The sequence below is a fragment of the Callithrix jacchus genome, chromosome 11 (genome assembly GCF_049354715.1).
Source record: "Callithrix jacchus isolate 240 chromosome 11, calJac240_pri, whole genome shotgun sequence".
In the NCBI taxonomy this organism is placed as follows: Eukaryota; Metazoa; Chordata; class Mammalia; order Primates; family Cebidae; genus Callithrix; species Callithrix jacchus.
Genome location: NC_133512.1, coordinates 7,329,673 through 7,347,072, shown reverse-complemented (window position 1 = coordinate 7,347,072; position 17,400 = coordinate 7,329,673). Strand labels below are relative to the sequence as shown.

The following is a 17,400-nucleotide window of genomic DNA, read 5'->3' as shown; positions in this document are numbered from 1 at the left end:
GCTCCCGTTTCCAACTTCTGAATTTATTTTACCAGTGAAGTTGTAGCAGTGGATACACCTAGACAAAATGAAACACGGAGATCTTAACCTTTAGCTATCACTGGAGTCATTGACATCGTTGAAGGAAGCAACTCTGGTTCTCCTGTAAGAAGTGTGTTTTGAGGTTTTCAAAACAGATAAATCTTTGATGGTTGTCATTTTTCTTTGCCGTTTGTGCAGGAAGAAGAGAGCGAAGAGGAACCCAAGCTGAAGTATGAAAGACTTTCCAATGGTGTAACTGAAATTCTTCAGAAGGATGCAGCTAGCTGCATGACAGTCCATGACAAGGTAAGGTAGCACTTTCAGAGGATTCTTCTGTAAATTGTCTTTGTTGTAAATTTGCTTGTGCTTTGGAGTCCTGATGCTTTTGGTGGTGATTTCTTACAGTGATTCTGTCTCCTTGCCACTTCTCTCTTTCTTCCCTCCAACAACAACAAAAAAACCCCACATATTTTATATGTGCATACACGCCCACTCACACACATACAACACACTCCAAGAGTGTATTAAGTAGAATGTAGACAGTGATCAAAGTGAAAGATTTATGTGATGTGGTTTTTGTAAACCGTATTGGTCACTTAATTCCTCAAGTTATAAGGATTAAATTAGGAACCTGTTAAGATTAGAAATAAGTGAAGCTCAGTGCCTTTATAAGAGTAAAAGCGATGACACTGTAGGTGTTAGGAATAGTAGAAATGCCCCCAATTAGTACTTATATGAGGGAATGAATTTATTCCACATCTGGTTCCTTGTTATAACAAAGCTCCCACCAACTTTGGGTCCAGGGTAAGTACTGTATAGCACTCGTAGCCTGTTCTTGGACGAAAACAGTTTGTGTCGTAGTCAGAATATTGGAGGCCAGGGAGCTTCAACCGCTGCTCTCTTCTTCCCTGTGACCTGGGAAGTTTTAATCCTTACACAAAAAGTAAACTGTGCTTGTCTGACCCATCTCCTGGCTTTATCCTATGTTACCAGTAATGTGGCCTCATCCTCCCCCTGCTTCCCACCCAGTTTCTTTTTACTTCAAACGTTGTTTCATGGTCAGTAGAGTCCTGTACCCACAACACTTCATCAGAATGTGGGCCTTCTTTCTCTCGTTTTACCAGCAGCCCTCTCCTTTGAGTTGCCTGCTATTTGGCTGCAGTGCCATCGAGCCCTTTCCGTTGCTGCCATTGTCCAACTTCGGTCACTTTTCTTCACTCATTGAAGACTGGCCTTGCAGTTCTTCAACCAAATTCAATTCCAGTGACCCTCACCTCTTCCCTGTTTCTTCTCCTCACTGGTAAGGCCGTACTTTGGATGGTGTCAGCACTGAAACTGAGGATCTCTAGCCTCCATGACACACTCTGTTGACCCCTTATTCTTCAAGCTTTTGTGCTCATTTTCCCACAAGCTTTATGACTTTATGGAGTTTTGAACTCTAATCCATTCGTTCTTTTTCTTTTATTTTTCTATGTCTATGAAATGATTGATTATCCTAATTCTGTCTTACCAGCATCTTCAATTCTCTTACGTCCCTGTCTTCCCATTGTGCCCCTCAGCCATACTCTCAATCCTGAATTAGTGCTCTCACGACCTGGACAGCCATGTGCTGGTACAGACTCACACACCTAGGTAAATTTGTCACTAAAAATGGTGCTGAATTATTTGTCCTTTGTCAGTTCCTTCAGTCCCTCTTCTGAACCTCTGTCCCTTCTTTCTTAGAGGATGATGTCATATCTATGTAAGAAGATTGAAATTGTCAGGTATGATCATCCTCAATTCCTGACCTCTTTTTTATACCCATTCTTACCCACAGGAGATTTTCTTTCTTTCTTTTTCTTTTTTTTGAGATGGAGTCTTACTCTTGCTGCCCAGCCTAGAGTGCAGTGGCGCAGTCTTGGCCCACTGGAACCTCCACCTCCTGGGTTCACGCAGTTCTTCTGCCTCTTCCTCCGAGTAGCTGGGATTACAGGTACCCGCCACCATACCTGGCTGATTTTTATATTTTTAGTAGAGTTAGGGTTTCACCATATTGGCCAGGCTGGTCTTGAACTCCTGACCTCAGGTGATCCACCCACCTCAGCCTCTCAAAGTGCTGGGATTACAGGCATGAGCCACCATACCCAGCCACCTCCAGAGATGTTCTTCCTCCTATCCATGAATCTTTTTGTCTACTTTGGTTCTTCACTTCATCACATTGCCTCCCTTGTTTCTTAGAGATACATATTATGTCATGGAGTATCTCTAATGCTACCTGCAGGTAACCAGGAATCTACTTCCTATCTCTGTAGATTTGCCTGTTTTTGCATATTTCATGTAGATGCAGTAAACATTATTTGATCTGTTGTTTTGGTTTCTTTCAAGCAAATGTGATGATTTTGAGGTTCATTTGTTATGTAGTATGTATTAGTACTTCATTCCTTTTTATTGTTGAATAGTATTCCATTGAATGAGTGTGCCATGTTTTGTTGGACATTTTGCTGATGGACCAGCTGATGGACATTTTGCTGATTTTAAATTGTGGATTTCCCCTTTCTTCTCAGAACTTCTTTATCATGACACCATTTTTTTTTTTTCTATTTTCTTGATCATTTGTGATAACTCTTTCTGGTTTTTTTCACTTTGCTTTGCTTCCGCTTTTCCTTTACATGTTGGTTTTCCTAGGATTTGGTCCATTATCCATATTTCTTCTTAATTTGTACTTTATCTTGGTTTTAAATCTCAGGATTTCTGTGACCACTTGCACACTGACCTTTTCTGGAGTAGCACGCATATTTATTTGGGTGCCTCTTAAACATCTTTATCTGTTGTTGTCTTTTTACCTGAACCTCAGTATGTCCATAATGAACTTACTTTCATTTCCCTCTGAACTTGCATCTGTATTTGTTCTTTATCCCGTTTGGTGGTGTCACCGCCTCCTTTGTCACCTAAGCCACAGATGAATCCTTCTCCCCTTTCACCTAGCCATTCCCTAAGTCCTGGTGATTTTCTTACTACTCTTGTTCTAGCTTAGGCTCTTATCTTCTCCTGCCTCTACATAGTAAATAAATCTCTTGTGCCTCTAATTTTTCTACTTTAAACCCATCTGCCACCTGGTTGCCAGAATGATCTGCTGAAAATACAGATTTTAAAACCCTGGTATGATTTTTCATCAACCATGAAATAAGACCTGAGCTCCTTAATGCTGTGTGTAAAGCTCTCTAAGATCTTGCTCCCTTTATATTATTGGCCTGTGTCTTACTGCTTTCTGCCATTAGTGCGGTGCTCTGGCAGCAACACTTGGCTGCTTCTACTCTCAACACACCCTTCTGCTTGATCCACAGACATCCAGGCTCTTCTCTTCTGTTCAGGCATTCTTTACTTTTCCTGGGAACTAACATACATACTCTGAACTTGTCTATTTTCCTTCACATTTGCTTTCACCCTAGTTTGTTCATAACATTCTGCTAAAGTAATCTTCCGGAAACCTCAACCTGATCATGTAATCCTCCTTCTTAGAATTCTTTATTGGCTTCCTGATGACTTAATGATTTAGGCCTACCCACTCGGATTTCCTCTACTTTCCTGCCTTTCATCTCTTCATAAATATTTGAATGCCTCATATTAGCTGACCTTTTCAACCTTATCACCTGTCTCTTCCCCTGGGTATGAATTAGATGTGTCATCCATAATTTCTTGACTTTGTCCTGCATTTTATGTGTCTCTGTGTCTTTGAGCAAGTTGTATCCACTCTACGTAAAATATTTTTACTACAAGCCTACCCTGTCTGCCTTAGTGTCTGTTTTCTAATTTCTTCTTCAAAGTTCAGCACAGCTGTCATCTACTGTGTTCCATAGGGTTTTAGAGATACTTCCATTTTAAACATACTCTTTAAATTTAATTGTAATTAATCCATTTTTATGTCTGTTTCTCTTATTATACCATAACCCTTTTAAGTCAAACTTGCTCATTGTGTAAGCATATTGTAGTGCTTTTTGTGTGTTTGTTGAACGAACCAGTGAATGAATGAAACGGAGAACAAAGTTGGCCTGCCTAGAGGTCAAACTTTATTTACATTGTACATAAACCAACTTTGCCAAAGAGCCTAATGGTTGGGAACAGTAATCGATGCTAACTTTTAGAACATGCACTCTTTATCTGAAGTCCGTGTTTCTAAAGAGGATTCTGATCCAGTTAAGAGTGTTTTAGCTTTTAATCCTGGCCCTAATTCTTCTGCTCATCGACTGTTTCCAGGGAAGTCTCATCAACTTTCTGAACTTATTTTCTCCTGTGTAATTGAAGGCACTCCTTGCTGTAATGCTTTGAATACTATAAAATGCTATGTGAAAGGTAGATGATATTAGACAGTTGACCAGATTTTAAAATGTGCTACTTCTTGTCTGCTTTGTGATGTCCGAAGGACTGCTTATCACTTTTACTGCTTGTTTCCTTATATAAAGTCCAGTTTTTATGGAAGTACATCTATCAGTTAGTTAAATTACTTATACAAAGTTTAAGGTAAAAGCAGTTGTGCTTAGTGGATGATGTCCAATCTGGTAGTATAGAAAACGAGTCCAGTTTTTGTAATTAAACATGAAAGGGTCTAATGAAATTATATTTATTCTTTGCCCATCCTGAATTTTAAGTATTTTCAGGTTACAAAAAAAGAAACAAAATTCAATAGTTACAAAAGTTCACGGCTTTTAATGGCTGGAAGGGGGGTAAAATTTGAGAATTTGTATTTATATTGTCACATTTGTGGCCATTTTGCATTTTTTGCTATATTTTAAGTAGTCAAAAGTATTAGTAAGTGATGAAAATATGACTCATCCAAAATATTGGTAGTTAAATAACTATAATTAGCTTATTAAATTTTTTTGAAGAGCATGTATTTCTAAAAGGGGATAGCACTAGTTTATCTAATCTAATAATGAAATGTTTTCCTAAACGCAGGGTAACATGTCATAAAATCCCTGAATCTTTTTTTTCCCAAAATGTTCTAACATAGTTTTAGTTTTTAGGATGAGAATATAAAATCAAAATAATTATTTTATATTTTCTTTCTGTTTTAAATATTAAATGAAATCAGTAATTTAGAAAAAAGAAGGGAAGGAATTAATACTTGGATAAATTACATAAAACCTGCATAAAAACTCTAACTTCCATGAAATAGAAGTTCAAAAGTGGCCTTTTCAGAGGTATCAGAGAATGACAGCATTGAAGCATTTTAAAGATCCAAGCTCCCTTCTCCCTTAGTTTCCTAACAAACTAAATACAGTATTTATGAGGAGAATCAATATTGTGAAATACTTGGGGTGCAGTGAGCTTTTAAGACCCATTCTTTCTTACTATAGATAGCCTCAGAATGGAGTATTGTTTGTTTTCAGTTCTTACCATATTTTTTATTTAAATATTGTCAGTGTCACTGTGGAGGTAAAATTACAATCATTTGAGTCCTCTATTTCTGATTAGAATATTCTTTTGCTTCAGAGGAAATATTCCTGTTTGGTTTAAATATTCAGACTAATTTCCCCCCAGAATTACCTCTTCGCCCTTTCCCTTCCAGCGCCCAAGCATTGTGTTTTCACCAGGCTTGCTGTCTGCCCTGGATGACTAATCGTCATGGCACCTGGTGCATTCAGGCAGGCCTGTGCAGCGGAATCGTCATACCTAGTTATGTCTGCACACCTGATGTTTTATTAACCAGTATTGATTTTTTTACCCTGGGGACTTTTTTCTTCCTGAAAAAAGGCAACCTTGCAGGAGTGAAAGGCATTGCAGGGGATGAATTTCTAATGAACCCCTTCTTTCCCTTTTTGTGACTCCTCTTTAATGTAGCTTCATATTTTAAGTGCCTGAACTGAAATTTCATTTTAAGCAATTCCATTTTGATAAATCCTTTTAAACCTTGACTTTCTGTAAGGTTATTTTCTAAAGATTGTGCTGCTTGACTGAAACACTTAGTAGTGCCTGTAAATTTGAGCATTTCATTATGGGTTGCAATGAAGCATGCTCACATGCAATGAAATACAGAGGAGTTCGGACGATTTGAGTAATGCTTAATAAATAAAAAGGAAGAAAACTCTCATGTCATATTTCAGGTAGTCCTAAAGTTTCTTCAGGTTTATTTAGGGCTAGTTCAGAGAATTAAAGAAACGGTAGGAGTTACGACATAAGATGAGTATGTAGCTCAACGTTATTTTATGACAGAAAAGGTTTTCTTTTTGCATGAGAATAAAAATATTTACACTCAATATTATACATTAACTTTTATAGAAGCATCCTAAAGCTAACTGATGTCACACCTGAGATTTCTGGTCTCAATATGGCATGGATTTTCCATTTGAAAAAATAATTTGTTGTTTGTATATGTGTGCAGCTTAAGCGATAGCACTGATTTACACATTGGCCATAAACGAGGGTGAGTTTCTGAATCATTCTCTTCTCACTTTGAGTTCAGCTATAGGTTGGTCGTGTTTTCACTGCTGCATTTTTAATTTACTGCCTCAGTCCATCAGGCATTGTGTATAGACTGCATACACACCATTAGTTGTCAGCAGATGAGGGTCCTCATGAGTCATTCTGACAGCTGGCTTGCACTATCACAATAAAATAGGCCCTATTCCGTTATTTCCCTGAAGCTGGAAACAAGCCTTCTGCAAGGAATGCGTATCTTCTGAGACGTGGCAGATCATTTATGCATTAAACATCTTGCCTTTAAAAATGGTTTTATTACTGCTTGTGTATTAATAGTATATTGATTGGCCCCTTTGTTCTTCTTACAGTTTTTGGCGCTGGGCACACATTACGGCAAGGTGTGCTTGCTCGATGTCCAGGGAAACATCACGCAGAAGTTCGATGTAGTGAGTATTCCGTATAAAATAATGTGTGAGCTCAGCTTTGTGTTAAGCGTTTGTATTTTAAAATGTTAGTTTAGCAGTTTGTTTTAATAGCATATAGAGCATCTTTCTTAATTCAGTCACGGTGATAAGAGTATAAATTCGAACTTTATAATATATTCTAAAAATTTAAAGGTGATCTTATAAAGAAAGGGGTCTAGATAGATTCATTATATATTTTGAATGGGTATCTTTTATATGCAAACTCCATGTAAAATTCTGTACACTCGTTTAATTACGAATTCTTTACTTAATTATAGTCATCTATTTGGCTTTAATTTGGGGGCATTTAGAATACTCCTGTGTTCTTTTAAAATTGTGACAGTGTAGAAAGTCTAGGTGAGTTGTTGTTTAAAGAAAAAATGCTGCTTTGTTAGGGAATAATAGTGCTAATTTACATACTCTGGAAGTTTGTGGAATCCTTAAAGTATCAACCCCCTCATTTAGTGACTGTTGTCAGTTCTAAGCACATGCCCTGTCTTCTTATTGAGATGCCAAATGTAACTGAAAATTGATTGGTCACCTTACTGGATCAGTTTATTCTAAATACATAAAGCTAAAATATTTTATGTGATGGTTTTGATGCTTGGACTCTTAGGGGATTATATTGATTGAAAGCAAAGAACCAGGCTTCCTTTTTTAATTGTGATTTGGAATCATTGAGGATGAAGGTAATGTTGAATTTGAAGCTTGATCTTGGTGTTTAAGGTGTACCTTAAAGGTGTCAAGAACGTCCATGGTTGTATAAATATGACACAACCATTTGGTATGAAAAAGGTGATCATTTTGGGGGACAAATACTACTCTTTTGAAGAAAGTATCAGCACTTGTCAAAAGATCTGTCTTTGGATCTATTGACATAGTTTAGAAAGGAGATTACAGTTTCTAAAGCTGACACATGGGAAAGGAAAAGGGCTGCCTTGTTTTGCTGAAAAGAAATGGAACTCTGGAATGAGTACGATAGTTGGAGCAGCACAGACAAGGAATTATGCTCTCCAGTCATCCTGATGCACCAGACAAATCCCTTTGAGGCAAGAGGAATATACTTTTGACTCTCCTTCATCTATCCCCGGACGTTGGACACCCATCTTGATGACCAAAGCATTTGGTCTTTCAGTTGCCATCATTAAAATGTGTACCCAGTACTGGGCCAGGGCTCTTTTTTATGGTGCTGTGAGTGCCCCCTTGCCTTTAAAAGAGATTGGCTGTATGGTTTCTTAAATTTCCTACTCCTATTAAATGAGTCCCTGACACTCTGCTTCTGTCTTTTCGATACTGAATAGAAATTGCAGTGTTTGCTTGCTAACGTTCACAGGCGTATACCATTGGGTCCATTGCCAAAAGTCAGTCCTTGTACCTATTCGGTATAAGCCTTCAGTTATATCTTCTCTGTTGTCTGTTTTATGTCAAGTATATCCCACATCCATCCTCTTTCAGGTAATTTATGGTATGATCCATACATTTGTCCAAATCTTTCTTCACTTCTTTTTTCAGTCTTGACTATATAGCATCTTTGAAAAGTAAGCCCTCTGTAGCTTTGCACCTCTTTTTGGCAAGGGAGCAAGAAAATTTGGTGCTATTTTTGTTTGTTTGTTTGCCATACTCAAGAAGTTGATAGACTGTTTTTGAAAGTTCTCATTAGGCCATGGCTTCCTTGTGATCATTGGCAGAATCTACTGAAGTCAAGCATATGTCTGCCGAATGACCTGACAATTTGCACTCCTAAGTGTGTATTCAACAAAAATGCATGCAGTGCATATGTCCACAAAAAAATACACAGATAATAGCTTAATTTATAATAGCCTCAAACTAGAAACAACTCAAATGCCCATCAATAGTAGAAAGGATAAATCATGGTGCATTCTTAGCAATTAAAAAGAAAAAACTATTGATAGATGAATTTCATAGACAATATTCAGCCAAAGAAGCTAAATGCAAATGTGTTCATGTCATATGATGACTTCTATATGGTGGTCAAGAAAAAGCAAAACTAAACTGTAGCAATACAGTTGAAATAATGGTTTGACCTGGGGAGGGGGCACAGAAGAGTCTTGGTGGTTTTCACATGATCTACGTATGTACACATCATGGAACTGTCATTGGAAATCTTTGTACTTTATCTAAGTCGTAAGTCAGTGATATGCACGCACTTGCACAAACACCTATACATGTGTACATGTCTTTGGTTGCGCTTGAGCAATGCTCAAATTATCCTTGTTTTGAAGCAACCCTTTCTGCTACTCAATTCTGAATCGTACCAAATTTCCTAGGTTGATATACTGTTCAGAGATCATTTTGTAAGTGAATCATGACACTTAGGTTATTCCCATGGCTATATATTCTACAGTTACCGCCATCTTTTGTTGATGAAGAAAGACAACTGCTAGAGTGAAACTTTATTATGCATATTGTTACTCAGATTTCAGAATATTCAGCCTATGTTAATTAAAATGCTTTGGCCATAAATACTTTCTTGAGATTATTTCTAGATATAGCTTTGTGTTAACTCAAAACTTAATTGTGAAAGCAATTTTACTTAACTCACAGTAAAATAACGTGACTTAAGAATCCTTACAGAATCTTAGCTTCCTTTTAAATCCCACGATATTTGTGCCCGTATAACCTTATTAATCGTAGTATAGTCATGCATAGCTTAGCAGTGGGATGCATTCTGTGAAATGTGGTATGAGGCGATGTTGTCATTGTGTGGACGTCATAGTCTCTGCTCACACAGACCTAGGTGCTACAGCCTACTATACACTTAGTATACACTTAGGCTACAAACCTGTACGCCTGTTATTGTCCTGAATACTGTAGGCAGTTGGAACATAATGGCAGGTATTCGTTCATTTAAACATACCTATGTATAGAAAAGATACCATAAAAATATGGCCTAAAAGATGACAAATGGTACATCTGTATAGGGGACTTACCATGAATGGAACTTACAGGTCTGGAAGTGGTTCTGGGTGAGTCGGTATTGAGTCACTGAAGGCTTAGGACAGTGGTGTACCCTACTGTCGACATTATAAACCCTGTACACTTAGGCTACTCTAGATTCATGTAAACATTTCCTTTCGTCACTAATATGTTAGCCTTAGCTTACTGTAACTTTTTTTACTTTATAAACTTTGAATTTTTAGAATTTTTGACTTTTTTTAATAGCACAGCTTAAAACAAGCACATTGTAAAGCTGTACAAAATATTTCTTTATATATTTATTCTATAAGCTCTTATTTAGTTTTTTTTTTCTTTTTTACTTTTAAAACTTTTTGTTAGAAATGAAGGCACAAACACACACATTAGCCTAGGCCTACCCAGGGTCAGGATCATCAGTATCACTGTCTTCCACCTCCACATCTTGTCCTACTGGAAGTAACAGTGCCTTCTTCCTGATACCTCCAGAAGGACCTGCCTGAGGCTGTTTTACGGGTAACTTCTTTTTTTATAAGTAGGAAGAATATACTGTAAATACCGATAAGAAGTGTAGTATAGTAAACACGTTAGCCAGCAACATAGTCGTTTATTGCCATTATCAAGTATTACATAGTACAAAATTGTGTGTGCCACTCTTCATATGAGTGGCAGCTAAGTTTGTTTACACTAGCGTCACCACAAACGTGAGTAGTGTGTTGTGCTGTGATGCTACTAGGGCACAGTGACACTGGGTGATAGTTTTCCAGCTCCATTATCATCTTTTTTAATTTAAATGTTTGGGAAAAGACAGCTTGTAAAACATAACAGTCTCATGAGACTACTGTAGTATATGGTGTAAACCAAAAATAAAATTCTAAGCTGCTCAGTGTACTGAATGGATTCTTCCTCTCAGGATTCTAGAAAACCTGAAAAACTAGTTCAGGGCATGATGGGAAGGGGGAGTCAGACATGTCTCATTATAGTCTCTTCTTTTTTGGAATTCAGGCACAACTGACCAGCATTAGCATTAAGATCTTAAGACTGGCAAAACAGACTCTTCGTAGTGTGAAAGGAAGTGAGATACCAAATTCCAACCTCACTTTAACATAGCACCACGTGGCAGATAGCAGGCCCTGAAAGAAGTCCAAGTATTTTACCCTAATATGTATTTCTTTGACATATTTTGAAATAGCTGTGCAAAGCTGTCTCTTGTGGAGAAACTTTACATACTGCAGAGAATCTCTTTCCCTTTCCAGGTCTTTTTCTGATCCTGAAGAGTAGCTTAAAGGTGTTACCTCTAAGGGTGCCACCTATAAGACTTCATCTTCATAGTAAGAACCTTGGTCTCCACAACTCCTTAACCCAGACACTCCTTTCTGCTGATTCTGGGTCTTTAGATAATAACTCAATTCATTCAACCAGTTACCAGTTGGGAACATCTTTGAATCTGCCTGTGACTTGTAAGCTGTCCCTCTTTCCTCTCATCTCCTTTTTGAGTTGTCCCACCTTTCTGGACCAAACCAATATATTCCTCACATGTATTGATTGATGTCTTATGTCTCCCCAAAACATGTAAAATCAAGCTGTAACCCAACTACCTTGGGCACATATTCTGAGGACCCCTTGAGTCCTGGATCATGGGTCCTGGTCCCTCTATTTGGCTCAGAATGAATCTCAGAGTATTTTACAATTTGGCTTTTTAGTCAGCAGTGGGTATATGTGGTCTCTTGTTGACCAAAATGTTGTTATGTAGTGCATGACTCTAGTTACTTTTTCTTTGCTAGTCTCCCCTTTATTTAAGCATTTTAATTTAAAACTTGTTAATTAAGGGTACTTACTTTGAAGGAATGATCAAATTATTGTGCCATGTCTCTGTTAAATATTTTGGAGCATTATGCCGTGTGTTTTAAATATTTATTCCTTTAAGTGTGCTAGTGAGAGAGCAAAGAACTTGCTGATCAAACATAAATTTCTACTGTTTACCTTTATGTGTTTTTCTTTCTTTGCTAGGGATAGAAAATGATGAGGTTTTGCTCTAAGGCTCTATGGCAAGAGACGTTATATAAATATTTATAAAATGGACGACTACAACAAAAAGAGATTAAAACAAGACAGGAGCTCAGTGGGCATTTTGTGTTAAGATAAATATCACATTTTTGAAATTAATCTCTTGAGGCAGAGGTGGGCTGATGATCCTCCTTGCCAGGTAGCAGAATCTATTGGTATTTCTATTCCTGTTTTTGATTTGAGATTAAACTAACAGACAATATTCCTTAGTTGCTGATACCTTTCATGTTCATATGCTGATAAAAACCCAGACCTCTGTCCAGACCCTGGTCATTTCGTGAAACCCACCTTTCTAATCTTTGTTTAAATTTCTTCCCTCTCTTGTAATTTTTATCTGCTCCCCACCTTCTGAATATTGCCTTGGGCATGCTTGTTTCTAAGCTTTTGATCACTTCTTTTCTCTCTAGAGTGCACTTTTATGAATCTCCATTCTTTCTGTAAAGTCCTTCCCTTGGGTTGTATCCCTGAGGTGTTTCCTTCCTCTGAACTCCTATATTATGACTATTTCACTTGTAGTGTAGCCCCTCCTAGTGTCATTACCAGCCTCATATTCATATTTAAAGTCTTAGAGGGCAGTTGCCAGGTCTCATGTGGTACACTTCTCTCCTCTTCCTCGCCCTTTCTCTTTTCTCTGGTGCCATTTGGTATCCCGTAAATGTATATATTGGCTGATAATGTTATTTTGAAACATATCTATGGAACTGGTGATTTTCTGTTACTACCTTTCAGGAGGGCCTCTGGGAGCCTCTGTTCTCCTTTGTATTTTTCTACCTTCACTTGCCCATTGGATGTATAATTAGAAATTTTATATTGAGAGCTACTGTAGACTGAATTATTTCCCACCTCCTAATTCATATGTTGAAGTCCTAACCCCCAGTGTGATGGTATTTAGAACTGGGGCCTTGGGGGGTAATTAAATTCAAATGAGGGCTAGGCATGGTGTAAAGTCAGGAGGCTAAGGCGGGGGATCAGTTGAGCCCAGGAGTTCTAGGCTGCAGTGAGTTATGATTGTGCCACTGCACTCTCTAGCCTGGATGGTAGAGCAAGACTCTGACTTTTAAAAACAAAAGTAAGTTAAAAGCAATTTAGATGAGGTCGTGAGGGTGCACCCCTCAAGATGAGATTAGTGACCACCTAAGAAGAGACAGGAGAGATCTTCCCTTCCTCCCTTGTTCCTGCCGGCCATGTGAGGACACAGCAAGAAGGTTGTCTGCAAGTCAGGAAGAGAACCCTCACCAGAACCTGACCATGCTGGCACATCGAGGCCCTCCAGCCTCTAAAACTAGGAGAATTTCTGTTGTTTAAGCTACTCAGTCTATGATATTTTGTTACGGCAGTTCAAGCTAATAAAGATCAGAGTCATAAATCTTTCTTTTAGAAAGTAACCCTCATTTTCAGCAGTATTTAAGTTTTTAATATATACTCATACCTTTTAAAGTTGCTTTGGGGAATGTATAAAGTCATCAAAGTTTAGAAACTAAAGAGACTTTAAAAGATCCTTCCAGGTGTGAAAGGTACCAAGGAAGGAAATGTGATGTAAATCAGGTTTGAGCTGTTCTGGTTATGTATTCAATGCCCACTACTCTTCTACCCTCCTCTCCCGGTACATTCAAGACCTCCCGTGTGTAGCGAGACATTCTTACTAGGGCACTTCCCTAACTTAAACTAAGTTTCAAGGCATGTTTTTGTGACTGGTTCCTCATCTGTGGGTAATAACGGTTTCATTTTCCTCCCTGGACTTGGGGCCTGACCATCTTTCGGGCTGGACTCCTGACCTTTCGTTGCTTTCTTTGGCTTAGGTCATTCATTTCTAATATAAGTCGGTTCCTCTTTTCTCTTTCTTCGGATTGATATATGCGTGTTTGGAGGATCACCCGTCTCTCCTTGTGTTTCAGCCAAAGAAACCATCGTCTTCCTTCTCTCCTCTCTAACAGTATAATCCTGAAGATGCAGTGTTCCTTTACGCTACTTAAACTGCGTTTTCAGTACTCACAAGCACCTTTTTACCCTTTACACGGCTTAACCACCTCCTTCTTGGTATGACCTCCACTTGTTTTTTTAACTTCCACTTCTTGAACATAGGGTACTTTTGTCACAATTATTTGCCTCAATATTATTTTCCCCATAGAATGCTAATTTCCTGAGGACAGTTTGTGTAATTTTTCTCTGCATTCTCAGTGCTCAACATAAAAGTTGGTGAACTGATAAAAATGAGAAATTGACGAAAGTTGGCTGAACTAATCCATAGTTCTAAATCTGCAAAGGGCCACATATTTAGAGTATTTTCCAGAGAATCAAGGTTTTTTATACCTTCCTCTCCCACAACAGGATTTCGTGTGTACCTTATATGAAATTGTATGGCCATGACAATCTCTTTTAAGTTTATATAGATGCCATACATTCATTATTCTCCTAAACAGCCTGTCTTGTTTTGGCCTTGTTCATAATGTGGCCCGTGTGATGTTGAAAGAATATTTGGAGCAAATCTGTAAACTTAAGCTGTGTATCCTTGAACGAAGAAACCCTTCTCTACTCTCGGTCTAATTGTACTTGCTTATCGGCCTTTAGCAATACTGTCTGTAGGATGCAGTTCCAGATGTGGCATCGTTAATTGGGAAGCAGGGCATGTATCTTTTGTTCTGATCAAAGTGATTCATTGTCGGCTCAGATGTGCCAGTGCCTGTAATACTTGTTTAAGACTGATTGACAGGTCTCAGATTCTTGTGTGTTTAAAGAACTTGTTTTCTATATTGGAACTCCATATTTTCAGTGATAAGAGATGTGTCAAATGAATTGAGAATTACTTAAATGGAAATCATTCCAACTTCTGATAACTGATGCCAAGGCAAGTCATATTTCCAATTTTCTGCATTAAAAAATAATCTCAAGTTTATGGGTTAAGTATTTATAGATAGCCCAATAACTTTGATGGCTTCTACGCACCAAAGTGGTTAAGAAAACATAGTCAGAATTCAGGACGCTGTGGTCTTTTAAAGTGTCATACTTACAGAATGTTTAATATCTGACTCTTCAGTGGTAACTGCATTTGGGCAAATATCCCTTAAATAGCTAAAACTGAAAGTATTCCTTCGCTGAATGAAATTACCCTGGTATGTCGCATATTTCAAAGTCAGGGTTGAAGTAATTTTAACTTTTTGGAACATGACTCTGTCCTGGGTGGTAGACCGGGGCTTAGTTGTTTGAAACCTTTGGATTTCATTCTTCAGTAGAGGGTACTCTCAGTTCTGGTGGTTCTTTCTTTGCGGTTCAACGACATTATTGCAAAGTAAGAGCTTTAAAAGGATTATGAACAAGGTGGAGACCTAGGGAAGGAATCTCCACTTTTGCAAATGGGAGATGGGGAACTTGAAGAAAGTGAAATTTGAGGTGAATCTGGATTGTGCATTTTCTGGGTTGTTAGAGTGGTGTCAAGACAGAGGAATGCATTCTTATGAAACAGGGAATCACCAAAGGGTGAGGAACGTTTACCATGGACTTTTTATCTTCATGTTTATTGTCTTAATTATCTAGTAGTATCTTGAGAATAGGGGAGTGGAGAGGAAAGAATGGATGGTGAGATGTAATAGGAGCAAATTATTTGGCAGGTTTAGCCAGATGACCAAAGGAAAAAGAATGGAATGTTTTCAGGGGAGTGTCTTTGTGGTGACCAATTTTGGAGTTCAGAGAGTTTAGGGAACTAAGTGAACCAGAAGGATTATGGTAAATCGGATGTCATGGACCAGGAAGCAGGGTCTTTGCATATGAATAAGGTATGAGTGTCTGTGCGTATAGTTTAACAACAAATTATTTATACCTTGAGTTTGTTTTGTTAATAATAGACTTCTTAGTCTCTGGGAACCATGCCAGGGTATATTTCAAAATGAGCTTTCTTAAACAAGCTCTGTTTTTCTATTTGAGTGGCTTTGTTTTATTCACTGTATCTAGAAATTATATATTTGGCTGTAATTCCTAATGTTTTTCATTTAATAGGATCATGATATATTAGGATAGATGAACACTTAAAGGATATTTTTCATCCATCCACTCAAGACATGAAATTCTTGTTACCACACAACAGGTTAGTTTGATTGCTGGACTAGGGATCAACCCAATGACGAGAACCAAGGAAATATAATAAGATTTAGTATTTAGTAAAGGGAGTTTATTATTCGTAACAAGTAAGAAGAACACCAGGGATAGTTCTCAAGGCAGTGTCTCCCGGAGCTGGGGGTGGGTCAGGTTTCATAAGCATCAGATAATGAGTTGTGATCTGATTGGATCTTGTAATGGTGTGATGCTGGCAGGATCTGACTGGATCCTGCCGTAGAGTGATGCTAGAGTTCCACCTGATTGGATCCTGGATTCTGTTGTGTGGTGTTCACTTCTTAGTTCATTCCCTGCTTTTAGGTTCCCCCTGTGGTTGCATGCTTGGTTCATTTGAACATGCTCAGGTTACATGACCTGAGGGTCCATGGCAACTGAAAATGCACAACTTCGTTACCCAGAATTTAAACCATATTGTTTGGGTATGGCTGTACTTCCACTGCATTCCTGTTATTTGGTTAAAAGACTTCCTAGAAGTCTTTTATACTTCTGGGAAGAAGAATTTCATTACTTCCATGGGCACCTATTAAATCTTAACATTTTAGTTCTTTGTTTAAAAATCATATTAAAACTAATTAAAATGGAATAATGCCTACCACTAAATATACCTTTACAATGGCTAAAATTACAAAGACTAATCATACAAAGTATTGGTGAGGATGTGGGGGAACTAGAACTCTTGTACACTGCTGGTGGATGTGTGATAGTGTAACCACTTTGGAAAACAGTTTGGCAACATTTTAAAACATTAAACATACACCTATCATACAGTCCAGCCTTTCCAAACTTAGGGAATGAAAAAATATGCTCCTACAAAGATTTCTACACGAATATTCATATCAGTTTTACTTCTAATAGTCCCAAACTGGAAACAATCTGTATGTCAATTTGCAGGTGAATGGATAGACAAAATGTGGTATATCCAAACAATGGCCATTCAACTCATCAATAATGAACTTTGATACGTGCTAAGCATGGATGAATCTCAGCTCTGTCATGTTAAGTAAATGAAGGCAGACTCAAGAGGCTACATATTATAACATTTGCATTTGTATAACATTCTAGAAAATGCAAACAAATCTATAGTCACAGAAAGCAGATCAGTAGTTGCCTGGAGTTTCATCTCAGAGGAAACTGTGGGCTAGTCTAAAAATCTGATTTCATTTTACTGATGTGGAATGAAAATTAATATATTAGGGCACTTTTCATTGCTTAGTGGCAGAAATGTGTGTGAGTCCTACTCTAATCATATGCCCTGTGGGGTAGTCTAAAAATCTGATTTCATTTTACTGATGTGGAAAGAAAATTAATATATTAGGGCACTTTTCATTGCTTAGTGGCAGAAATGTGTGTGAGTCCTACTCTAATCATATAGAAGCAGTTTCTTACAGAAAAAAAGCAAGTTTGTTATGCT

General features: G+C 37.9%; 1 protein-coding gene across 2 annotated transcripts in view; it reads left to right on the top strand.

Moving 5' to 3' along the window:
• Positions 1-17,400, top strand: part of VPS41 (VPS41 subunit of HOPS complex) — a 170,898-nt gene that overhangs the window by 32,752 nt on the left and 120,746 nt on the right. For both annotated transcript variants that reach the window (XM_054237008.2, XM_035253207.3), the window contains 2 exons: positions 220-327; positions 6,786-6,863. In XM_054237008.2, coding sequence (XP_054092983.1) covers positions 220-327; positions 6,786-6,863 — 186 coding nt within the window. The remainder of the gene's footprint in view (positions 1-219; positions 328-6,785; positions 6,864-17,400) is intronic.